The sequence below is a fragment of the Delphinapterus leucas genome, chromosome 13, assembly GCF_059928025.1.
Source record: "Delphinapterus leucas isolate spDelLeu-1000000601 "Yukka" chromosome 13, BTC_Dleu_Yukka2, whole genome shotgun sequence".
Classification (NCBI taxonomy): Eukaryota; Metazoa; Chordata; class Mammalia; order Artiodactyla; family Monodontidae; genus Delphinapterus; species Delphinapterus leucas.
In genome coordinates this window covers 48,371,489-48,399,136 of record NC_143141.1, presented here as the reverse complement: position 1 = coordinate 48,399,136, position 27,648 = coordinate 48,371,489, and the positions used below count along the sequence as shown (strand labels likewise).

At 34.1% G+C, this 27,648-nt stretch overlaps 1 protein-coding gene across 4 annotated transcripts in view; it reads right to left on the bottom strand.

The window, feature by feature from the left end:
* The window catches only part of CCDC88A (coiled-coil and HOOK domain protein 88A), a 125,926-nt gene that overhangs the window by 11,760 nt on the left and 86,518 nt on the right, over window positions 1–27,648 (bottom strand). For 2 of the 4 annotated variants that reach the window (XM_022597258.3, XM_022597261.3), the window contains exons 17-27: window positions 24,957–25,095; window positions 21,067–21,231; window positions 17,774–17,935; window positions 16,399–16,676; window positions 16,024–16,167; window positions 12,957–13,143; window positions 8,615–8,760; window positions 5,409–5,501; window positions 5,066–5,280; window positions 1,672–1,755; window positions 480–683 (exon numbers count right to left, since the gene is read on the bottom strand). In XM_022597258.3, the coding sequence (XP_022452966.2) occupies window positions 480–683; window positions 1,672–1,755; window positions 5,066–5,280; window positions 5,409–5,501; window positions 8,615–8,760; window positions 12,957–13,143; window positions 16,024–16,167; window positions 16,399–16,676; window positions 17,774–17,935; window positions 21,067–21,231; window positions 24,957–25,095 (1,817 nt within the window). The remainder of the gene's footprint in view (window positions 1–479; window positions 684–1,671; window positions 1,756–5,065; window positions 5,281–5,408; window positions 5,502–8,614; window positions 8,761–12,956; window positions 13,144–16,023; window positions 16,168–16,398; window positions 16,677–17,773; window positions 17,936–21,066; window positions 21,232–24,956; window positions 25,096–27,648) is intronic. The other 2 variants (XM_022597259.3, XM_022597262.3) reach the window with 1 other exon arrangement.

Sequence of the window (27,648 nt, the reverse complement as noted above, 5' to 3'; positions counted from 1 at the left end):
ATATTTCATAGATTCCATCAGAAACGAATAGGAGTAAGAAACAGAATAGCCCTGATGAGAGTTGACTTGCTTAGGGAAAACACCAGAAGCACTGAAACAATCTGTCTGTGACCCTGCAAATCAAAGCAAGAGCCTGGGTTGCTCTATGTGGTTCTCCGTGATGCTATAGTGTTTCTAGGTTATTTTTTTGTGTTTTTTTAAAGCTTCTATCACTCTCTCCTTTTCTCATTCTTTTACTTGGTTTACTTTTCCATTTCTTGTTAGTTCATTATTTGTTTATTATGAAAGGCCTAGGAAAGATTTTAGCTGTACAATGTTTTAAATTTTTGAAATGATTTGAAAATTCCCTCAGATCAAATCCAGATTGTTTTGATCATTATTTCAGGTTGCTGCTGTCAAAAAAGTAAACATGGGAAAGTCAAATTAAAATTCCTGTTGCCAACAGTTACACCACAGTGCAAATAGCAGACGGCCTATACCTTTATTATTAACCAACTGCTTGGATCTGAAGCCTGTAGAAGAGTTGACAGTTGAAAAGTTGATGGCTGTAGTAGAGAAGGCCATAGCTCCCAATTCTTTTCTCCTTTTACCCGTTGCAATATCATCAGGAACCTCCAAATTCTCAGTACTACCTGTCCACTGTCCTCCTGCTAGGACCATGGACTGCACCAGGTCATTCATGGCTGGGATGCAAATGAAAGCAAATGAATCAGCATGGTTAATGTATTTGCTCTTATTTCTATTTTGTATTAAAAATGATCTGACTTTTGTCTATGGATTAACGCAAGTGAAATAAAAAACTAACCACAAGGTCATTTGAATTATGACATGCATTCAGCTGAATGAAATGAGTAGGCCGAAGGCTGATAAACTTCAATAAATGTTTTTATCACCCTCCACCCCCTTTAAAGATAGGAAAAGGAATTTTACTCTGTACAACTGCCATGCTTTTGAGCAGTGATGTACAATATAATTAGAAGCCTTCATAATGTGGTTCTGTGGTGACAAAAATGGAATGAATAAAGGTAATATGGAGAGCAGTTCTTTACAGCATCACTATTGAAAATGATAAACAGTCCTTGGTCAGAGCAGATTACTGAAGAAATTATTCATTTTATGAATCAAATAAGTATACCATTCAATAAAAACCTGAAAGAGAGGATATCCAAAGTGACAGACATTTAATGTGATTATGTAATTACCCATTCCACTTAAAAAAAGAAAAACCAGAGTATTATTATATAAAGAATGACAAACATTCTCAAGGGTTACAGGCCACTTTATTTATTTAATCCTAGTTCATTAAGAAATTAAATACCTAATGCTAAAGGTTTTGTTATATTTTCTTTAAGTAAATTTCTTTGGGAAGAAATCTCTATGGCATATAAAATTAAAGGTTTTTTTCTGCCAACGTTTAGAAAGTACTGGAAATTTCCAAGTATATTACATGTATGACTAAACATATGCATGTATATGTATAAGTGAACATACATATAATGCAAATTCAGTGCCAGTTATGAAAAAAAATATTCTTCCAGCTCCTTGTATTACAGGAAGACTGCACTTTGCAAAATAAGAAAATTGGCACAGTCCAAAGAATGGTTAGTGAAAAATTAGTAATGGAAGCCAGTGTAGTCATTTGAAAGAAGCTGAACTGTCATAAAGTCTTACACATGGAACGACGGTAGCAGGCCTTCATTTTGTCTTTATCCTTCGGTCTGTTCCTCAAAAAGGGCAGTCTTTTCAGTGCAACCACTTTAATGTCAGAGCATGAGGAAAAACAGAAACAGAAAAATGAAAGAAAAAAGGGAGAAGAACAGATGGGAGTTAAATGTTGAAATTAAGGACAGAAATGAATGTCTGAGCTTCAGCTATGTAAACTATACTAAAGTTATTATTCTCGTGCTGCTGAGTGATAATGAAATATGAAATATGTACTTTGATACTTTAAAATACTTGGAAAAGCACTGAAGACAATGATGAGAAACATATACTTTGAAAGCTTGGATTGACTAAAGTCCTAGAAATATAGGAACTGATTAGAACTACTTACAGAAGGAACAATTTTCCTAGTTAAGTTGTAAAGATACACCTTTATTATTAGGGCCATTACTGGTGGATCACAGAGTACACATGATGAAAATGCAGAAGGCTTTCAGGCTTTCTTTAACTTTTTAAATTGTAAGATTTTATTTTGAAAAAAAGTAATTCAGAAAAATGTACATCCTGTACATTTTTAGTACAGGCATTAGTAAAATGCCTCAACAAAAACTAGGGGCTGTTTAAAATAATCTAAAGAAACTTTAAAAAACTTTCGTTGTTTCCTTAAACTTTAAAAAAGAAAATAGGGAATTACTTCTTGGTTTAAACTGAATTCTGGTGCATTATTTAGCAGCACCACATAAATATATACTCTTCTAAGAGAAGTCTTTCAAAAGATGACAATTATATTAATTTCATTTTGCAAAAGGTTGGCTGCGAGAAAGAAAAAACAGTATTTTGATAGTAGCTTTTAAGCTTTGATAAGCCTAAAAGATAAAGAAGTAACCTAAAGCAAGCAAAAATGACAGAAAAATATGTATTTATAACATTTTTAGATATTTTAAAGGGCTTTTAGGGTTATTAAAAAAATCAAAGGTAGCACTATGCAGGAAAATTATATGAAGGAAAATTAGGGTTATACTACAGTAGGAGTTAACATAAAAATTAAAATGTTCACTAGAGTCACTAACATTCTTAAGCTACACTTTAAGAAGATTTTAATACGAAAAACTGTTACACCTTTTTGGAACTGCAATTTAAGAGCTAGGGGAAAAACTCACATCAAGATTTAAAAGCATACTGTACACAGCCTTAATAACTATGCTGTTTCTCAGGGTTTGCTATCATCTTATCAATAATAAAAAGCTCTTCTGACAAACTGACGAGTATCACTCATTAAGGAGAATGCAAGGACATACAGCTTTTTAACTTATTTATTTGATTGCTATTAAGAATAGTCATGATTCATTTAAACTTTTATTTCATTTCTAGCTTGGTAAACACAGCTGTTTTCAATGATTAAAAAGAAATGAACTGAAAGCAATGTAAAAATGGACACTTAGCTAAAACAAAGCTGAGTGGTTGCAGCATGCACACATTGTCTTGTTTAGATACTTTCTTTTCCTGTTTTCAACTGTTTTCCATAGACTGCTTTACTGACAGGCACTCATCCAAAAGGGACAGGATAAAAGGAGTTTTAAATTTGCCAGTGGTGGAATGTGATCCTTCTTATGGCAATTAGTTTGCAGATATACAGTGTTCTCTTCCCAAACTATTTTGAAATTAAGGGAACATTAGAATGGTTGGGTTTTGCGTTTATTTTTAAAATTCTAAAACTGAACAACTGCTGGAAAGGAGAATATTACTTCCTTCTGATTCTTACTCTGGATGTTTCAGCAGAGAGTATGAAGGAATGACAGATTTATATTTGAAACAAACAAGCTTACCTCAAAAAAGACTGTGCCTTTCTTTTGTATATTTTCATATCAGAATTGAAATATCTTCCTTTAATTAAAAAAATTAAGTATACCCATGACCACTTCTCATTAAATATGATGTAAGATATTTTATATTCAAAGGTAGCAGATAAAATTGAATCATCTGGCACCTTTTTAAGGAAAACTTGATGATCTCTCTACCATACTCACAGGTTTCATGTAGATTTGGCTGACAAGACTAATCTTATATGGATATACAGAATTAAACCACTTTCTTATACACACAAACACTTGTACATATGTATGTATGTATATATGAATATGTACTCAGGTATGTGTATGATTTTTTTGTTGCTTACTTGTGGATTCTAGTTTATAGGGTGCTATAGTTGCATTCTGAAATATAGCCTATAATGAATGTCTAATCTCCTACACTCTAAAATACTGTTTTTTCAGAGATAATTCCCCTGAGGACAAAACAACATCTATATAGTTTTTTGAGTGTTTTGAGAGCTGCCCATATGGAGAGTCTACCCCTGGGGGAAGTAGTAGCTGTTTTTGCCTATACTATACTTCAGAAGAATAGTACTGAAATTCATATATATATACACACACACACATATATAGTTTACTATATGTATATATGTTTATATATGTGTAAACATATATACATACATATACTTTTAAATTTAGTGATTCTGGTTATAGTGTGAGTGGATTCATAGTATCCTGTTTACATATTTTATAAGAACATTGCTAGTAGTCAAATTCTTGTATATCTTCAAAGGGCCTACCACTGGATTCTTTTCTTTCTCTTAAAATACACTTTTTTAGGCTTTTACTTTGCTCTTGATGTTTAGCAAAGTGCACTAATAATGAAATCAAGAGAGTATTAATTGTATAGGGCACGTTATGATATTATACTTCTACATTTGTAATTTAAAAAGTTAAATCGCAAGTTTATGCACAAACTTGTATCTCTATTTTATTTTCATTGAACCTTTACCAAACAATCCCTCAATAACTTTTATAACCTTAAACTATTTCTAAATCACTGAATAACATTCTCTTCAAATTCATAGCGACTTTTCTTTGCTTCCCCACAATGTAACTCTTCTCCAATTTGACAGCATCAAAGTATGAGTGAGACGTCATTATAAAAAACCTTATTATTAAGTTATAAATAATTTTGAAAATGAGCTCTTATAAATATTTCTTGGTTGCTCCTCAAAATTGCCCTGTGAAGTATGACACAAAGGTAAAAGGCTTGCCCATGTTAACAGGACTAGCAAGTGGCAGAGGTATTCTGGCTCTCATTTCACTGGTTTTTCTGTACTATTTTACCTCCCTGGCCAAATGATGGTATCTCTGTGTATGGTATTTCTCTAAATACACAATATAGAAAATCATGTGGTTATGCAGTATTGCAGTAGGCAATGAATTTTAAAATGATATGGAGTTAAAAAGAAACACATTCATCAGACTATTATCCCAAAGGACTGTGGAAGCTATTTAAAAGAAATCTTCAGTAAGGACTCTAAATCAGTACTAGAGATCACAAATGTTTAAAGAGTTTAAGCACTCACTGCTGCTTTTCTTGGTCCCCAGAGTTTGGCCATCTTCTAAAGAGTTTGAACCTACTGAAGAACTGTCTTGACTATCTTGATGGGGGAGTTGAAGAAATCCTTCACTGGAGTCTGAGCGGGTTGGTGTTAATGTTAGTGATTTCTGACGCTCCCGATTAATGTCTTTCTTAGACTTTATCAGTTTTCTCATTTTTAGAGTAATCCAGTTGCCTCTCCTAAAAAATAATTTAAAAAAATTCTTATCAGTCTAACATTCAACATATGAGTCCCTCTCAAAATCAGAAGCTTCTGTTTTGTTTTGTTTTTTTTTAATAAAAATGAAAATAAACCTGGTTAATAGTACCTTCTAGGAGGAGATGGGTCATAAAATTTGTATTGATCCATAATTTTCTCTTCTAATTTCTCCTTCTGTCGTCTTAATTCATTTAACTTATCACTATAAAAATAAAAGGACATGCATCATATTTTGTACAGTTATGAATGGTATTATTTGGGGACTATGATCTAACTTCTCCCCAGAACATAAAGAAATACAGATACCACGGTTGACAACTAAGAATTTAATAGGTAGTAACAATGGAATTTTTCTAAGTTTCTCATTTTCTTTAAATTTACGACTTACTTAAATTTTACTTAAAGGACATAGGACTTAAAGTTTCAATTCTTCAATAGGATTTTTGTTTGAAGAAAATCTTCCATATTACAATATCATCATGACAAAAGAATTCTCTCAACATCTTTTTACAGCTATTAAACAACATTATATCAACACTGACTATTCCCCTATTTCTGGATCTTTAGTATATCAAATCATTTTTGGTATGAAGGGTGATTTATCATAATTTATATAGGCAAAAAATTAAAATGTTGGATAGCTTGCTTAACAGTTACAAATACAATAAATAATACTACAATGACATCTTCATGCAAACAGATTTTTTTCCTTTATGGCAGAATTATTTAGGCTTAATTTACTAGTAGAGAATTATTTCCTGCCTCCAGGTATGCATGAATACACTAGCTTCACCACATCTTAGTTTCATTTTTATGTTCTTCACAGTATATATTATATAGGGAAATGAAAGTGAAATGATCTCTCTAAGAAAACTGTGATGCCAAAGAATACTATTTATTAAACAAATATTTAGCGATCATTCACAGTGAGGAAGGCATGAGCCATGAGGTGTATATAAAGATGAATAGTAAGTTGCCCAGCTCTGCTTATAGTACAGTAGGAGAGAGAAGATACATACACAAATGACTGTTATAATCCAAAATAGTAGTCATGACAAAATAAAAGTACCATGGAAGTACCAAAGGAACTTATAAAAGGGAAAATATTTCCATCTTGGATGACCAAGGAAAGCCTCATGAAGAAAAAGGCCATATCAAATAGACTGACACAAAAAATAAAAATGCTAAATTAAACAGCTGAGCTGAGAATAAGGAGTGAGGGAGTTTCACGTTTAGATTTAGCTTAACAGAAAATCAGAAGTATTGAAGGTTTCACTACAATGTGACATTATAAAATCTATGCTTTAGATACCTTAACTCAGTGATGGAAGAGGATACTATCAGAAAGGATGGAGGTAAAGAAAGCATTCAGGATGCTAATGGGGGTAGCCTAATTGAGTGAGAGGGAAGAATTAGGGTAGTGGGAAATAGAAGGAAATGATTTGAGAGTTTATATGGAAGAAGAACTTTGTGAATAGATGTTGCCATTAGTTATACCACAGCTCAAATAGCACACAGCCTATACCTCCCAGTTCTTTTCTCCTTTTACCTGCTGAAATATCATCAGGAACTCCAAATTCTCAGTACTACTTATTCACTGTCACTCCTACTAGGACGATGTGACAGAGGCATTCAGGTCGAACTGTCTGACATGTAAGATGATATTTTAAGTTTAAATTCAAAAAGTCAGAATAGGTACTAATATTTATAAGTCAACTGTATACATACGATCACTGAAACCTTAGAAATGGATTATTCACCAAAGGTCATAATATTAAGAAGAAAAAGTGTTGGATAATACCTCTGCTTAAGGGACAGGAAACTTAAATGCTAAAATTTTAGATACACTCACTGCTTCTTAAGCTAAAATACCCCTTATGGCAGAGAGTAAAGGCATACATGCTGCCAAAAGGATTAAAGGATTAAAGATCCAAAGTGGCCAGCCACAAATGTGAAATTTCTTTGAAATTTACATTTACCTTAAAAGTTCACACAAACTCTACCTTTTGCTCCTTGGTATACCTGTGTATTAATATAAAAATAATGTTCCTTGCCCCAAATTTTGTAATAAAATTGACACTTAAAAAAATGTATGGTGTATCCTGGTTTCAAATGTGCCCTGAAGCTCACCATTATATTTCAGACCGTTAAGTCTGAAAGTCACATATTATTTCATTTACGCCTTAGGGTAATGCTGGAAGTAGGTGTTATATCTCTATTTTAGAGAAAAAGAAAACAATGATCAATGAAATGAAGTAACTCGTCTATAGTCACATAACTAGTAATGAGAAGAATTAGGATTTGAATTAGGAGCTGTCTGATTTCAACATCTGTGCTATTTCTATTATACTATGGTGCTTCTCATTTAGGGAACAAGAGGAAGAGAAGAATTTAGTAAAGGTGAATCATGGTGTATTACAAAGACTATCCACTGAGCTAACCTGGCCAAAATCTCTGATTTTACCAGATTCCTACACTCTCAACAGAGAAACAACTTACCAATAATTAAGCTCTGTCAATTCTATCTTTCACGTCTCTCTTGTATTGATATTTGATCTCAACTACCACTGCTTATGAATTATTTTTCATTAGATTATTGCAACAGCCTTCTTAAAACTTAGTCCTTGTCTCTATTCTTAGAACCTCCAATCTACACTCTAATGTCATCAGTGGTTTAAACAAACAATCAATCAATCAAACAAACAAAAAGCACAAATCTGATCACATTACTCCCCGATCAAATTTTTCAGCAAGTCTTTTGTACGGCAAAGAAAACCTTTGTCAAGTGGCTCCTGAGTGTTTAACCACTTCTCTGCTACTCCTCCTTCCTCAATTTTGTTCCAGCAAGAACAATTAATTTTTAGATCCTATACCACAGTAATAATATACTTTCATCACACCTCCTGTTTCTGCATTTGCTGCTCTCTTGGCTGGTATGCCTCCTTAGGCAAACTCCTACTGAACCTTTAAGTCTCAGCTCAAGCAATCATCTTTAGAAAGTCCACCTTCTCTTGCAGACTAAGGTATTCCTTCCCTTATATTTGCTGTATTTCTATGGTTTCCTATACACACCTCCATTACAGAATTTATTTGTATTTCTTGCTTTATATTAATAGTTCATTAAGAGTAGGATCCATGTGTTTTTATGTTAGTTTTTCTGGTTATTAGCCCAGAACATAAACATTAAAAAAATATATATCGAAATAATAATGTTGAAAATCAAGAAAAATTAGCATTGCATTTCCTCTGCCACCAGGTATGGCAATGATAAAATCATGAGTAATATTTCAGAGTGCAAGATTATTTGGTACCTACATGTACTGTCTTTGTTCAACATGAAAAAGATCCTTGCTTTCCATATTCTGCTCCAATAGTGTTCTGTTCTGTAGCATTAATGTCTGAATTTGATCTAGTAGATGTCGATTTTCCTCTTCTAAATTTCCTTTAAGTTGGCTTAGCAACTGTTTAAACACAAACATTTATTTTTAAAAATATCAACATTTATATTTAACATAAATCCCCCAAAACATCTGAAAAATATAAGTACTTCACAAAGATTTAAGTCTTCTTCTACTTGAACAATCAGATAGTTGTACTCTGATTAGAACATGAGTGATTATTTTAGTAATAATGACAGCTAAAGTACTGGGTTATGTGCTGGACACATATGTTTTCTTAATTCTCACAAACACTGGGTTTAACATATAATAAATTATCTAGTTCCAAAAACAAACACTGCTTTCTTTACAGCTGTTTGACTTAGAGTCCAAAGCTAGATTCCTATCTCTGGCCTTCCATTTAAGTAGCTATAAAATGCTAAACAAATTAGTAACTCTCTGAGCCTCAATGACCCCACCTATAAATTGAGGATAACAACTCCCATCCCCCAAGACTGTTGCAAGGATTAAATAATATATGTAAAGTACGTGGTGTCATGCCTATGGCACACAGTAGGTACTTAATATACCTCATTCTTCCCCCAACCACTGTTTTCAAGAAACCTTAACAGTTTGTGTATAATTTTTATGGCTTGATCCAGGGGAGTCAGGTAATCTAGTATCAATAAGTGGGTGGGGGCTTCCCTGGTGGCGCAGTGGTTGACAGTCTGCCTGCCGATGCAGGGGACACAGGTTCGTGCCCCGGTCCGGGAAGATCCCACATGCCGCGGAGCGGCTGGACCCGTGAGCCATGGCCGCTGAGCCTGTGCATCTGGAGCCTGTGCTCCACAATGGGAGAGGTCACAACAGTGAGAGGCCCGTGTACCGCAAAAATAAGTAAGTAAGTAAATAAATAAATAAATGGGTGGTATTACTACTGATTATTACTAGTAGTTAGGCTGCCAGCATGATTGAGCTGCTTCTTCTCTGTAGTCAATAGAAATTAGAAATATGCCTTAGTTAGGCCAGAGGTTTCAGTAGAAGTCAGAGAGCCCAAAGTAGTGATTGTCAAAATTTAGTGTCACTTGTAGAATATATTTTTTAAACGTAGGGAAAAAAAGCAAGAAAAAAAAAAAAAGAAAAAGCAGAAAGTATACTATGAATATCCATAAATAGCCATCTAGATCTAACAACTGTCAATACTGTGCTATATTTGTTTTATTTATCTATATGTTGTTAAAATTGAAATACAACATACGTGGTAGATTCACTGCAAAATTGAATGCAGTGCTCCTCCCTGTACCCTCTTGTGCTGTGACTTCTCACTTTTCCTATCAAGAAGTGGAATCTATTTCCCCTCTTCTTGAGTTTGGAATGCCTCTGGCCAAGGGAAGGAGCCAGAAGTGATGGTGTGATAGTTCCAAGCCTAGGCCCCAAGAGGCTTATGTGCTTCCCTTCAGTCTCTTGGAATCCTATTGAAGGATTAGAGACCACATGGCACAGACAAGTTACACCAGCTGGGGCCACCTTAGACCAGCCAGCTCTCAGGGTACGTGCCAGCTAACTGCAGATACAGGAGCAAGCCCTACCAAGATCAACTGATCTTAGCGCACACATCAATGCAGATTAGCACATCTGCTCAGCTAACCCAGACTCATGAGCAAAAATAAATGTTTACTGTCCCTTACCACTGAGGTTCTATGGCTCTTATACAGCATTACTGCATCAGTAGACAACTGATAAAACATATATACAGAAAAGAGAACAAATTTTAAGTGTATATACAGCTCAATGAATTATCACAAAATGAACTCATGTGTGAAGCAGCACCCAGATCAAGAAACAGCACATTAATTGTATTCCAGAAACACTTGTTGTGGTCTCTTCCAATTACCACCCCTTCCCACAAAGATTAACTACTATACGAACCTCCGACACCATGGATTCATTTTTCCACTCCCTCCAAATCATGTTATTATATGACTTAGCCCCTACCCAAGGGTTAGCATTTGACTCAAGTTGGGACAATCAGCCAGGGATAAGGTAGTTAGGGCCCTTTCTGATCTCTCCTGAGCAGTCTTCTAGACCACCAGTGACATGTAGGACCTTATCAAGACAAATTATGGCTAGCTGTCTCATTCTTTGGATCTCCACGTTAAATTTCTGAGTAGTTTCCTGGTCTGTGACTTGCCACATCTAACATTCCAACCTCAGGCTATCTGAGAGTTGACCTTTGACAGCCCTCCTGGGTGTGGAACTCTCCTGTTCTCTGCTCAAATCAAGCCAGTCCCCTCCAGTAGCAAAGTGGTTGGTTTTCAAGGCTTGCCCCTTGCCTGAACTACCAGGTATGGAGAAAAGGGAGGAAGGGACTAAGAACGGGAGAAGTCACATGATAAAATGCCTCAAACAACCTCCTACCCAAAGCTGAGTAGTTTTTCTTTAACAAATTCTTCTCAATTTGTTTTATGTCTTTGCTTGAGTTCCAGAGCCCTAAAATGGTTGTTTTTTATAGTTCTGTCCAATTTTATTGTTTCCGGGGAAGTTGATTTTGTCATGTTCTTCACTGTACGTCATGTTCCTCTGTAAGTGTATTACCCCAATTATATTTTATTTAAACTTTTATAAATCACAGGCAGAATGAATGTTCTATAATTTCTGAACTCTGTTGGGTAATTAAATATATATGATTGCAAACTAATTTTTCTATTAGTTTGTGATTTCAGACAAAAAGCTTTTAAGTATTACTTTTCTGATGCAGTCTATTACTAATTCCATTTAAGGGTTTGCTTAAGTGCTGGTTTCCTAAAAGTTCCAAGAAATTCAGATGTTAAGCTATACTCAAGCTTTAACAATTTAGGGACAAATCATAAAATTTAAGAATTATTTAAGGCTTTCAATATCCTTTTTCTATTTCAAAACTTTTATCACTTTATCAAACAATCATGGGAAGAGGCATGGAATTATGTTAAGAGTAGACCTGTATACATAAGGCAGATGTCACTTCTGTTCAAAACTCTCCCATGGCTCCCCTGTTTTACTCAGAAAAGTGTTTTACAATGGTCTATAAAGGCAACCTATCTGGCCCAGGCATATCTCTGAGCTCATCTCCTACTACTCTCCCCGCTTTGCTCATTCCACTCCAGCCACACTAGCTTCCTTGAGTATTCCTCAAACATACCAGTATTCCCCTGACCTAGGTTCACTGTGTGGGCTGTTTGCCTGGAATGTTTTTTCCCCAGATATCCACATAATAATACACTAATCTTCAAATCTGTGTTCAGGGATGCCTAGTTAAAATTTCAATCTATACTCCCTCATCCACTTTGGGGGTCCTTATCCCCCTTTACCCTACTCCATTTTTACTTGCACATAACTTATCATCTTGTAACATACCATATGTTGCAGACTAATCTTCAAAATGGTTACAGCAGTATTTCCAGTCCATATGCTCTTCCGGAATCTTGCCATTCACCATCAAGAGGCTGAGTCTATTTCTCTTTCCCTTGAACCTGGATGGGACTTTGACTGCCTCGGTGAATAGAATGCAGGGGAAATGATGCTGCATGACTTCTGAGGCTTGATCATTAACATAGACATGGCTTCTGTCTGGTTCTCACCACATTGTGAGAAAGCCCAAACCAGTCCATGGGGAGAGATCACGTGAAGAGGAAACTGATGCTTCTAGCCGATAGCCAGCATCAACACCAAACATGCACTCAGCCTTTCAATCTTCCAACTGAGGGCCCAGATGCAAGTGGAGCAGAGACAAACTGGCCCCACTGTCCCTGTCCAAATTCTGACCCACAGAATATGTGAGCATAAAAAATGGCTGTTTTATACCACATGTTTTGGGGTAAATTGTTACACAGCCGTATGTAATGAAACACTGAAACACTATATATTTCACTTACTTATTATGTTTATTGTCTGCTTCCTTCCACCAGAATATAAGCTCCACAAGGAATGAGATTTTTACCTTTTTGGTTTACTAATACATGCCAGGTGGTCAGTACATTTTTTCATTAAACAAGGGTTAATTTTTCAAAGTATCTGAAAATATAAGTTTAAACTAATAATAAAAATTGCTGAAATTAATGATAAAGGAAGAATGAAGTTTTTCTGAATGATTTGTGAATTTCAATTATCCCTGACCAATTCTTTTGGAAATACCCCACTAAACATATACTGCTATTATCATTATTATAATATGATTGTTTACTTTTTAGGCAAGTCTTGATACCTAAAGAGAAGGAAACAGCAATTAAACTTATAAAGCTCACCTCACACTGGTTATTTAGCTTGGTGGATGTGATGTCCAGTTGTTGGTATTGTTCCTTTAACTTTGAATATTCAGCTTCTAATCTTGTTTGTTCCAGTCTGGAACTATTTAGAAGACTTTTCAAGTTTTTATGGTCAGTTTGTAAAACTTCAGTCTCTTTTAAAAGCTGATTATATGTATGATTCAACCTATAATTAGAAATCATGATATAAATAGAGTTAGATTCTCTTAATAGATTTCATTATAATTTACACAGTGTGAAAATGCTGTAAATCACATTCAGACATACTTAAAGAATATAAAAGATTCTCTTGCCAGTGATTAAACTTATCAAGAATCAGTTTCTAGTCTGTAAAAACTATACTTTAAAACTTTTAAGTATTAATTGAAAAATATTTAGATTAAAGGACAAAAGAGAAAATAACCAATCCAGTTTTGATTAACCTAGAGAATTCAAAGATTCTACAATTCAACATGAAAAATAAAGAAAAATCAGATTGAGCAAATTAATCAATCCAGTATGAGACATGGTAATCTATCAATCTGTTGCCAGATAACTGAGATATACAAATTTCAATCAAAATTTTAGTTATTGAGGGCTTCCCTGGTGGCGCAGTGGTTGAGAGTCTGCCGGCCGATGCAGGGGACACGGGTTTGTGCCCCGGTCCGGGAAGATCCCACATGCCGTGGAGCGGCTGGGCCCGTGAGCCATGGCCGCTGAGCCTGCGCATCCGGAGCCTATGCTCCGCAACGGGAGAGGCCAAAACAGTGAGAGGCCCGCGTACCGCAAAAAAAAAAAAAATTTAGTTATTGAGATTTCTGCAGTTGTGGCAAATTGTTCATATTTATGCAGTCCTCAATTATTCATGATAAATTTTGGATTTTTTTGTAAAAATCACAGTATAGCCTTTTCTGTTCCTTTCCACTATTATACCTTTAGAACAAGGTCCACTGACCTCTAGGAGGGAGATCAGCAAATTCTTTCTATAAAGGACCAGAGAGTAATAAATACCTTAGGCTTTGTGGGTCACATGCAATCTACAGCATGCTCTTCTTTTTTGTCCCCCACCACAACATTTTAAGATGTAAAAACGGTTCTTTGTTTGGGGTTGTACCAAAACAGGCTGCAGGCTGGATGTGGCCTGCTAAGCTAGCTGTAGTTTACTAACCTTCATCTTATGGAAGGAATTAAGATCAGGAACCCACAAAAGGCGGAGGGAGCCAAACAAAATAAACTTTTGCTCAGGATGATACTTGCTCTGAACATCTAATAATTTAATTCAACTCATTTTCCAAACAATTTGAGTACGCTTATAAGAATTATAAATAATAAAATAATACATTTAAAAAAATCATGACTTGGTAAAAAAGTAAAATGGCAAGACCAGAAACATACAATAAACACTCCATTAATAGGTTGAATCCATGTATGAATGCATGCCATGTGTGTAACAGCTGGGCAAACCTCACTGAGGCATATAGACAGCTACATAATGCTTCATGGCAGGAGGGGATATAAAGAGGTAGAATAAACAATGTCCTCAATATCATCTCACTGGCAAATACTAAAATAACCTCTTTAAGAGAGCTTTTTTACATTGTCCCTCAAAGCTGAGAACGTTAACACCAAAATGCAATTCAGTGAACATAATTCTAAAGAGACCAAGACAACCTAGTCCACCAACTTTCTTGGTTTGGCATTATCTAAGATTAAAACTTACGCTATTTAGAGAAATGGATAAACTACTGTTCTTTAGATTAAGTCTTCACAAATATCTTTTATTTGTAAAAGAGCTCTTTCAGGTTTTACTTAAAACCTTTTCTTCCCTTAGAACACAGGCATGAGTGCATAAAAGCTGGGCAAGAACAGCATTGAGAGACAGAAAATACTCTACTCAGGACCACTCTTCCCTTCCAAGCCTGCATAATCTTCTGGTTTGTCATGCTCAATTTCTTCTTATCATTTAGGCTGAGTTCCTTCTGGAGACTCTTCATTAATGTATGCAAAACAGATGTCTGGAAGGTCTACTCAAGTTCACAAACTGTCCCAGTTTGGTGTGAATCCCAACAAGGAAAAAAGGTTAGGTTGAAGATGGGACTTCCAGACTAAACGCATTCCCCAATGTTATGTATGTAATATGTTCTTGTATCCTATAACTTGTCATAATTTGGTCTTCTGTTGTTTATACTGTACAAATATATGTTCCTTGATTCTAGCTTGGTGTTGAGCTTGTTAAAGTTCAAATCCATCAGTACAGAATTTCTAGTTGTAAAAATTCCTAAATTAAAAACTACTAAGTATGAAAATGAAAATGGCTCTAGAAGCCTAGGGATTTTTTTTAATAAAGGAAAAGAAATAGATGTTTAATTCTAAAAATAGATTGCATTAAATCCGTAATAGGACAAATACTCAATGAATGATCCCCATTGAATTTTGTGTGCTGTCTTTCAGCACTTCTGCTACGGCAGTGTAAAAGCAGTACAAATGTTTAGGCTGTCTAAATTTTTCAAAGGCTTCCAAAAATTTTTTGAAAATGTACTCTTATGAAGTAGGGTGATCACCAGTTGACAAGTTTTGATTTTCCCAAGGCTTCAAATTAAAAAATAATTGCCCCATGGCAATATGAGACCATTAAAACCTAAGACAGTTAAAACTAAAAGTACAAACAATGAGCTAGAAAATGATAAAGCTGCTCACTTTTAGCACCTTCAAAGACAAGAATCAGGATACCAGACTAGCAGAAAGAGAAAGACATAAAGAGTCAGGTTTCATTACATTCTGTCTCAATAAAGTATGTGAATTCTATCGACATACATGGAAATTTTGTTATATAATGTGGCTTAAAAACTTAATTAGTTGAATAAATCAAGAGAGAAACAACAGAAAGCAGAAGATCCAGGTTTTCGTCTGTCATTCTATAACTAGCTACATGATTTCGGTGGGTAATTTACTTATTGCTCTGGGGTCTTTTTAAAAAATTCTAAGTTATGGATGGTACTACAAAGGGGCAACATACACGTTGGATATAATGAATAATACAAAACTAAAATATATAAATATTTATTACCTATCATTTTCACCACAAAGTTTCTTGTATTCTGCAGCTACAGTTTCATGGTTTTTGTTTTTAAGCAGCATTTTTTCCTGTTCTACCTTCAGTGTTTTTTCCAAATCTTCCAATTGTCCTTTCTGTTTTAGTAACTGATTGTAACTGGAAAAAAAAGTTATGTATTTGGTTTATAATATTTCCTTAGAAAAAAAGAAAACATTTTAGAAATAAAGGAAACAATAGTAATTTATTAATATGTATCACATAAAACATGTAAATTTATATATATGTCCTACATAAATTATCTCAGACCTGTTTAACATATACAATTTATTATATTACCCAGTGAAAATTGGTTTTAAGTTAACAGCACAAGAAAAGATAATAAATTACCGATCTTCAAGGTCTTTATGTTCCACCTCAAGATTTTTGTGGGCAGACTTTAGAGTTCCATGTTTAGCAATGAGAGACTCATACTCTGAAGCCTGTCGTTCATGCAGAAGTTCCAGCTTTTCATGATCTTTGATCAGAGAATCATAGAGAGATTTCAGGTCTTCTCGCTCTTTGATTACTGATTCATTTTCATTTTCTAAGGAAGACTGCTGGATTAGGAGTTGTGCATTCTGGTTCATAAGTGAGGTACTTTGGGAATTAAGAGTGGAATTTTCAACCTACAAGAATGCATACTGTATTAGACAAGAAAAATAGCTTATAATGTTCTTTTTTTTATAGTAAAAGACAATGTTAACTTTAGGAAGCACTAAATAAATCACTGCGGATATATTCATATTATACTGAGAAAATTTGGATTTTAGCACCCTAAAGAATAAGGTTATCATTTAATTTTGATTTTTGTTAGGTGTTACGATATATATTATGAGATACATATCATATATATGTTTGGGGTTGAATTATTTAATTTAATTAATTAATTTATTTTTGGCAGAGCCGCACAGCTTACAGAATCTTAGTTCCCCGATCAGGGATTGAACCTGGGCCCCCTGCAGTGGAAGCGTGGAGTCCTAACCACTGGACTGCCAGGGAATTCCCAGGGTTAAATTATCTTGAATGAAGGTGATTAGCAACAATTCCATGAAAAAGAACAAAATTTGAAATGCTAGTTTATCATTTTCTAGAAGTTGAGAGTTGATAGAAGTAAAGAATTACTTATGAATATTCAATTGGTAATTTTCTCAAGTCTAAATTAAATTAGTATTTGCTGTATCATTTGGAAAAGAGTTAGAGAAAGAAGAATGTTTAGATTCAGAGGGGGAACTTCTTCACTTCTTTTTAAGAGGTTTCAGAGTGGTTGCACTTTCCCCCACTTGACTGTTCTATTTGAAAAGACACTGGTAGTGTTAAGTGCAAGATGGATCATTTGAATTAAGGATAAGTCCAAAGACAAAATTCTCATGCTGTGTTGTTTTCCAGTAACTTAACTAATAGATATGCTGCAATCATACTCTAAAACAAGGGTTTCTACCTGATTAATTATTAGCAGCTTGATGAAATGGGTAAAAGGCCATAAAGTCAATAAAAATAAAATTATCTTTATTTGATGAGTAAATTTATTACTTAATTTAGAGGCTCTGACATTTAAAAAATGCTGATATCCGAAAATTTGGCAAAGCACATATAGAAATACTTTATCTTCAACTAATTGTTAAATTCTCTCTCTAGGAAACAATGTTACCATGTCTAGTCATCCTTATTTTAATAGCATAATTCAAGAGTTTTGTTGTATATCCCGATAATTTTACATTACAACCTGAAGCTTGGCATTCTGTGTTTGAAGAGTGGTATTCTGCTCCTGTAATGATACTGTCTGCCTCTGAAGTGCAAGAATCTGAGCCTGCAAATTATTGTTCTGTGTCTCAAGTTGCTTCAGTTGAGTTTTCAATGCTTGCTTCTCTGCTTGTAGTGTAGCATTCTGAATAAAGAAAACACATATTAAAAAAAAAGCAGCATCAAACATATTTCTGTTTAACAAATACTAGAATGTTATACAAGTGTTTATTACCATTATAATCCAAAAAAACTCAACAATCTTAAAAGAGAAAAAGACAAAACACTTCCCCTCTATCCCAAACTGTAAAAAGATATTTAATCTAAGGAAAAGAAAGCAATACTAAAACCTTAATATACTATTGTGTCTGTGCTCTGCCTGCTTTATAATGTCCAACAAATAACATATTCCATTATACATATATTTATTAACACAAAAAACTAGAATGGGATCGTCAGTTCAATGGTTTTTATGCTGTTCAAAAGTGCCCAGAGTGCATGGGGCTATGTCTAGCCAATGGAGTGTACCTTTTCAAATTGCCCAAAGGCAAATATATATATATATAAATATATAAATATATATATATACACACACACAGAGAGATGTGCGCATGTGCATGCACATGCGCGCGTGCACACACACACACACACACACACGTGGTGGTCCCAGGGGTAGCAGCAAAACTAAGTATTTTATAAACACAAATATTTGGAAGAGAAGCAGGAACAATCTAAGCCATCTGTTTAAAAAATTTAGTCCGTAATAGACTTAACAGATGTTACGTATTTTCTTTAGTGTTTTTTTCATGGCATAAAACACTCACTAAAACTCTATTTCATCTATAGGACTTCTGGAGCAAATCCAAACAAAACATACTATTTTCAATTTTTCCAATACATATGGCCATATTTCAATTTTATAGTTAAACAGCTGAATTACTATGTAAATCATTATATTTAATGTGATAGATAATAAAATGTTTGTTATGGATACTACGTTTTCAAGATCATTTCTAAATAAAAATTAGCATCAAAAAGTATAAACAAAGAATCCTTTAGAAAACCAAAACAAAACTTTAATGTACAAGGCCAGAATCTGTATAATTGCAACATGCAAAAAAAGTTACAACTGAATCACAACAGATCACATTTATCATATCTACCTTATGAGACAAAGACAACATTCACTTTATAGGCCTTCAAGTTATATATACTACATATCATTGCATAAAAGGCAAGTCATGATTTGACCCATATATTATACCATAAAATCAAAGCTGAGGAAGAAAAATGCTTTAAAAATGGGTGTTGATATTGTACTTGTGTTTTGTTCATTTGATCACATAAAAAGGATGAAAAAAAATTTACACTGGAAAATAATATGGAATAATGATGTACTTGTATACCATTTTGATACACCAAAGAGGTGAACCATTTTTCACCTACACATGTTAACTACTATTATAGGTCAGCTCTTTAGAAACCAAAATGTACAAACTCTAATGATAAGTCTGGGTATTCCCTAAGAATAAGAAAAATTCCTACAGTCTATAATGAAGAGAAGAGATAACTGAGAGTAGATAAGATATCTCAGAACAGGAAAAAGTTTACAATGGAAAAGTACAAAGTTAACAATATATGTACTAGCAAAGGCACAAAAATTACCAGTCTAATATAGGGTAGACATCTTTATAAACCCATCATCTAAAATGGCTAAACTATGACAACCAGGTAAATTTTTCCCCCAATGGAAATTTATAGAAGAAGTCAATGAAAAAAGAGATTTATCTTATACATTACACACCAAATTTTCTGAAATGTAATTATTAATCCAAGTGATTGATCTATACATATATATCACTGAATAATGAAACACAGGTATTCATATATGGCTGATATATACATAAAAAAGACATAAAATAGCTCGCTAATAATATAAAACACACAAAATATTTCCTATCACTTCAATAAAAATTAAAAGGCTGGTAATATCCAATGTTAATCTGAAAAAATAGGTATTCTGTTAGTGGGATTGAAAATTGATATTTCTGAAAAGCTCATATGATTATATCAATTAAAATTAAAAAGCAGAAACTAACACAGCATTGTAAAGCAATTATACTCCAATAAAGATGTTAAAAAAAAATTAAATACACACACATACACACCGAAATATGTGTGTATATATATATATATATATATATATATATATATATATATGCTCTTTGTCCTATCAATTCTACTGAAAGGATTTATTACCCTATGAACATGTTATATATGGATTTTCATTGCAGCAAAATCTGAAAATAAATGTCCACTGATGTGGGATTTATTTAAATTATGGTAACATACACACAGAAAACAGAAGCAAACAGAAAAGCCCTGAGATAGGAACAAATAGAAAAGGCCAATATGACTACAATTAATTTACTTATTATGTGCCAGTCACTGTTCCATGTTTTCCACATATTAACAGATAATAATAATATTATCCCCTGATTAATAAGAATGGTTGGTGGAAGAATAATATGGTATAAGGTCCAAGATACAGGCAGGGCAATATCAAAAAGGATCTTACAGATGCAGTAAAGAATATGGATTTTATTATAAATGAAATGGGAAGCCACTGAAGATTTTATGTAGGAAAATGACATGACCTGGATTATGTTTTAAAAATAACTCTAGGTTACTACATTAAGAATGGGTTAGGGCTTCCCTGGTGGCGCAGTGGTTGAGAGTCTGCCTGCCGATGCAGGGGACACGGGTTTGTGCCGCGGTCTGGGAAGATCCCACATGCCGCGGAGCGGCTGGGCCCGTGAGCCATGGCCGCTGAGCCTGCACGTCCGGAGCCTGTGCTCCGCAAAGGGAGAGGCCACAACAGTGAGAGGCCCGCGTACCGCAAAAAAAAAAAAACACAAAAAAGAATGGGTTAGTTTGGGAGTGAAAGGGGCAAGCCAGTTAGGAGGATACTCTAATAGTCCAGATGAGAGATAATGGTACCTTAGACTAGAGTGGTAGCAGCAGAGATGAAGAGAAGTAGATGAGTTTGGGTTATATTTACAAGACAGAGTTGACAAAGCTTCCTGATAGACTTACATGAGGGTGACGAAGAAAAGAATATTAAATTATTAGTTTTTCTGTGTTTTTTTAATATTAAAAAATAAACCAGTCAAGAAAGTATAAAATGAACAAAGCTACAAATTAGATAAATTTTCTGAGTTATATATTCAATGATCCTTTACTTCTAAAAAACCTTATTCATACTAAACTACTTACATTTCTTTCAACTTCAATTAATCTGTCTTTAACTTTCAGAAGCTCTCTGGTTGTTTCTTGACTTTCTCGCTCCCATTTGTTATCTTCACCAGAAACTGGAGGAGAGCTCTGTACCATCTTTTCCTCATCTTGTCTCTGCTTGAGAGCTTCATAATTCTTTTTCACCTACAATTTTATTTAAAATATTTTTAAAAATTGAAGTATAGTTGATTTATAATATTGTTTTAGTTTATTTAAAATATTTTAATGGGGAAAAAACATACCACCAAGGTTATAATATTTATCATAGTTTGACTCCACAATGGTCTGGTGAATGTGAGAGACAGTTCATTTAAAAATATGATAAGTAATATATATGATTATCATTATTATGATCACAATTTATGCTTTGCAGAATTCAACTCCTTTCCTGTAGAAATATTAAATATACTCTGCTTATATGCCATGTTCCTACAATATATTTTGTAATTTCAGATCCTACTGTTTATGACGAAAATATCACTGAAGGATAGATTAACTGGATATAGACATGTTGCTAGATACTAACAATTGTTTTTAAAGCTATTTATAGCTGATTTAGAGATTTCAGAGATTCCCATATCAGGAACAAATAAAGACTTGACACATATATTAATTCCCCGTAAAAAGATACCTAAAGTTGAAGAAGTATCTATATATGTCTGACCTTTTAAGAAGGATTTTGTTGCTCAGAATGACCTAAGTTAATAAATAAATGACTTCTTTATTCAGATACTGACCCACATAAAATTTCTGTAATTCATTTTTATGAAGAGTGAGCAATCCAAGGATATATCTTGTCTAGGGTTTTCTGGTTTTCTGGTATAACCAAATCCTACTTTAAGAGAGCAAAATCAAAACTAAAAACTTGGGGACTTCCCTGGTGCTGCAGTGGTTAAGAATCCACCTGCCAATGCAGGGGATACGGGTTTGAGCCCTGATCCAGGAAGATCCCACAAGCTGCGGAGCAACTAAACCTGTGTGCCACAACTACTGAAGCCTGCAGGCTCTAGGGGCCGCATGCCACAACTACTGAGCCCACGTGCTGCAACTACTGAAGCCCGCGTGCCTCAAGCCCATGCTCCGCAACCAGAAACCACCACAATGAGAAGCCCATGCACCACAACGAAGACTAGCCCCTTCTCGCCACAACTAGAGAAAGCCTACGTGCAGCAACGAAGACCCAATGCAGCCAAAAAAAACAAAAAAACTAACAACTTGGTAATCAGCCAAAATTAACTATTAACTTATTAACTTAATTGCTCTCTTCAATTTAAATTGATGATTATTATACTTATCCTGAATTACTAGTTTATCCTAGGAAATGATTATCATAAATTTCTAAATTAACCCCAAACTTTCTATTGAGACAAGGATATAAATGTTTAAAATAATTCGATGTCTGATGCAACCTTAAGAAAGCTTATGGCTCAAACTTTGCTACTACTACTGAGTTAGAAAATAATGATGTGAGACTAAAGAAAAAAGGATGCCAAGATAGAATGTAATTTAAATCTTGGCAAGTGACCTAACAGGTGTTCTGGGATCCTGATTTTCCACTTTTTTTTTTTTTTTTTAATACTTTCAACACCCTAATAACATGGATGGGTGACATCATTTCCAGTCTCCTATTTTACATTAATTTCCCACAGGATCTTTTTTCTAGGCTTATAAGAGTTAAAGATATATGTCATTATTAAGAAGGGGACCTGAGAATAAAACTCAAAACTTCTCATTTTTAGCCCATTGTTCTTACAACTAAGTTTCAAAAGTGGTTCCTTTACCTTATGTATCATTAATCAGAATCTCTAACTTATGTTCATACAGAAAATGACATATTTTCCATCAAGGTTTCTCAAGAGGCAGCATATAGGTGCCTTTATATCTAATTTATTACTCTCCGCCTTTTAATTGGGGATGTTTAGACTATATTTAATGTGATTACTGACACAGTTTGGTTTAAAACTGCTATCTTGTTACTTGTTTTCCATTTGTCCAACCTGTACCTTGTTCTCCCTTTTTTCTTTTTCTGCCTTCAATTGTATTTTTTGATTCTAATTTTATCTCCTTTGCTGGCATTTTAGTAATACCGCTTTGTCATGCTATTTTAGCAGTTATTTTATGCATATTTAGCTTTCACAGTCTATGTTCAAGTGATACACCTCTTCACGTATAATATTAAAAATGAGAACAGTATAATTCCAGTTGAATACATGTTTATGGCAGGAAGCTAGTCCAATAATAGTCCAATTATGCCAAAATGGCTGGAACTGGAAGATAATGATGGAATTTTAAATCTCTATCTTTTAGACTTGAAATACATCTTATACTAACCCATCCTCAAACCCATTTATTTTCTGGCGTAGTAGCTTCTTGAAATTGACTTTATTTGCAATGTAGTCACATTGCTTAAGAGGGCAAAAAATTCGGAAAATAAAGCAGATTAATGGCATCTGGCACCAAGTTTTATTTTATATTTTTGGACAACTCTTTATGTTAACTAAACAAAGTTCCAGAATTTCTTCTGCAACAAAATATGTTTCATGTTAATGTCTGAGACCAACACCAGCAATGATGGTATTGGCAAATGAGGAACAAATCCTTTTCCCCTTCCTGCATGAGAAATTCATCTTTGGGTAACTGTTTCTCTGGAAACCTGATAAAATTGGAATGTTCTATGTTACCAGGCAAGACTGCTTAGGGGAAAAATGATCTCTGATTGCTAAATTATATTTGTAATTAAGAGAACTATAAATACCTAATAGGCAGCTACACCTTTGAACTTCTCTGAGTGCAGCAACTCTTAAATCTTAAGCCTGTGAAGATCTTAAATCCATGCCTTGGAGTTGTTGCAAGAGACGATGACTGCTATGAAGCATGAAGTCTCAAAGCCAGGGCAGCTCCCACACACAACCAACAGTCATCTGGTGAGAAGATGACTCGCAGACAATTATATGAAGGTGGACACCTGATAGTGCCCTACCATCAGCTTATATTTCCTATAGTGTTCTGAATCATATGGCTCTAAATGTGGCCTATAGTAAACTTGCTGGTCTGAATGTTTGGTTGACTGTAAAACCATTCTGGGTATGACTACAGAGCTGATAAAAGGGAGAATAAGGCACAACACGATTCTACCAATCTACCATACACTAACCCTATGGAAAGGGCAAGCCCCTTCAATTTCAGTTTATTCAGGTGGGGAAAATAGTAGCCCCTGCCTCACATACTTCACTGAATAATTCCAAATATCACAAGAAAACAAATTTAGAAAAGACCTCAAATTTTTGGATTAAGTGCTTTCTTATACCACACATACTATTTCCCTCTACTTGCTATCCTCACACCCATATCTTTGTCTACCAAACTTTTACCTGGATTCTCAATAGGAAAAGAGTGCCCGTGAAGTGTCAGAATCACACTGAGAGTTCTTCCCAATGAAATAAGCCTGCCTCTTCCCCATCCCATTCTCACAATTCTGATATGTCCCTTACTGCATGAGGGACATTCATAGATGAAATAGGATTGAATAAATTATAGTGTATAGACAAAATAGTTTGTTACAAACTACATGACAAAGATCTGTTTAAGAATATTCTAAAATTTAAGAAAAAGGAAGAATAGACAAAATGTTAATAAAACTGTTTCATTTTTATTTTCTACTTTACACTTTTCTGTCCAAATATTTGACAATTTGGGAGTTCCCTGGTGGTCCAGTGGTTAGGACTCGGTGCTTTCACTGCCAGGGCCTAGGTTCAATCCAGGATCAATCCCTGGTCAGAGAACTAAGATCCTGCAAGCCGTGCAGTGGGGCCAAAAAAGAAAGAATAAAAAAAGACAATTAAAATTCTTTCCAAGGAAGTCACACTTACTGTTTTAAGTTCTTGGCGCAACTGCTGGTTATAATTTGTGGACTCTTCTAATCGAGCTTCTAATGCAGCGATTTTTTCTTCTTTTATTTCAAGGGACTTCTTTAGAGTAGATTCTAATTTTGATTCCAAAAGTTTGTATCTATAATCCAAGTATAAAAATAATATAGTTCATTATTGGAGGTCAGAAAATTATTTTTAAAGATAATTTATGACCACAGATACTGATATTATAAATAGACTTTATAAAATAGTCTTTTTAAAAAAGAAGCAAATTAAATTATCCTGCTCTTACTGCCCACTCCCCCTTTTAAACTATTCCTGGTAATGAAAAAACAAAAAATCACTGAGTAAATCAGTAAATCACAGCTCCAAATTACATTTTAGGCTGTCAAAAGCAAAAATTAGTACTCAAAAAAGGCATCTGGAAGATATGAATCTCAAAATATTCCTTTCAGTTTTATAAGAATAGAATCTATACAAAGAGTAAGTGGATGGATTTATCACATTATTAAGCATTCATCTATGATATTAATATGTAATGTATTTATACAAGTACATATGAATAGTTGACTTAAAGCTCACTGAAGACTTTACGTTCAGGGCATAGAGTACTTGCAGAATATTAAAAAAAAAAGGAATGATATGTTAAGACACAAGATACTGGTGACAGAACGGGAAGAGGAAGATAGATCCGAGTGTCAAAATTTTAGTTACCTTTTTGAATGGTGGGTTCATAAATATTTATATTATTCATAAGATTTTTATTTTTTTTACAAATAAGGACAGTTCATGAACACACTTTGAGAGTGAACCACAGACTAGGAATTACGGATAAATCTATTTCTACACCTGAGAACCTCAATGACTAAACCAAATAAAAACCTAAAGTACAAATATGAGAAACTTTTATCATACTCTGCCTCTTACTGTAATTAATTTGTGTGTATATATTTTCTGCTCAGCCAGATTTTAAGTTCATTGAGAAAAGAGAACAAATCTCACATTTTGGTATTGGCTTGAGTCAACAAACAATTTTAAAGCATGTAATGAGTGTGACTTTGGATATATTAAATTTGTGATGCCTGAGTTCTGGACTGTCCAGATAGAGATGTCCAGTAAGCAGAGAATAATATGGGTATTAGCTGAGATGATGGACAGGAATGCTCATGGAATGGATAAGAGGCTTAACAACATAACCCTAGGAAACCATATTTAAAGAGAAGGCACAGGAAAAAGAGCTGTTAAAAGAGAAAGACAAGAGTGATCACATTGCACTCTGTTTGCAATTCCACCACTAAATTTACTTTGTTGCACTCTATCTATTTATACATTCAATTCCACAATTAGACTGTATATTCCTTGATGGCAAGAATAAATATCTTAATAATAAAGGGAGGTCAGAGGGAACAACATCAGTTGAAAGATGAAAAGGTTAGACTAACAAAAGAATTAGGGATACCATCTGAGATTAGAGGTAAAGACAGATGCAGATACACATAATTCCAAGATGGAGGGGATGGAATGTTAGGGGAATTTATGTCTGTGAACTCTAATTTTCTTTGTGATGTTAAGGTTAACTTACTTGCTGAGAAAGAAGCAGGTTTAGTGGCTTAAGACACTTCGTTTCCTGATCCCCCCCGATTCGATCATAGTTATTAACTATTCTCAATTCCCTTTCCTAAAAGTTTTATTTCAATATACATACCCTTATCTCCATATCTAATGCTTTCATTATAAATGAAAATGTGTGGATTAATGAATACACTTACATCTTGCCTAGACTATTACAATAGCTTCCTAAATGGTCTCTGTACCTTCAAATTTGTCCCTTTTCTAATCCATCTATAATGTCACTTAGGATTGCTCAAAACACCTTTGTGCTTTATTTGCATGGAATGCCCTTCCCCATTTCCACCTTGCAAATTTCTGTCATTCTTCAAGATCCAGCTGAAACATTATTATTTATTTGATGCCTGATAATGAGCAGGTAATAAAAGCTTAATTAACATTGATTAATTGTATGAAGTAAGGTTTGGGAAGAGATACCACAGTGTGAAGGGCCCCTCAAAAGCTGGGTTTGTAAATTTAAAACAGGGTCAGTTAAGGCAGCTGCATGGTTTACTGTACTTTTTGCTCTACATTTAAAATGTCTTACACATGACAGGTAGAAAATCTGTCTGAATAAAGCAGAGATGCATATTCAGTACCTATATTAAAAGATAGTCAACTAAATTGTCCATTAACAATGTGTTTAACTCAAAAAATATTTTCTCATGAAATATCTATATAGTAATTAATTCAATTAAGATTGCTTGAATTGATTGCTAGAATAAATGCCTCAAATTACCTCTATTTGTTATTATAGAACTAACTTTTAAAAGTATCAATCTATTCTATTAACTTTGAATATTCTCAAAATTACATAAATAAATCCCATATAATCAGCATTATTTTTTCCTATATACATTTAATATAAAATATACTTACTAGAACAGTAATAATGGGTAGACAGCAAAAATACAAATTATATAGTTACAAAAATTCCAATGAATTAAAATCTAGTGTACAAAAAACAATATTCTTAACAATACGCACTTCTATTCTAGCTGGAATCACGTGGCTAACTAGATGCCAAATAGTAGACTACTTGAAAATCCAATTAACTGATAGACTATATTTACCATGGTAAATT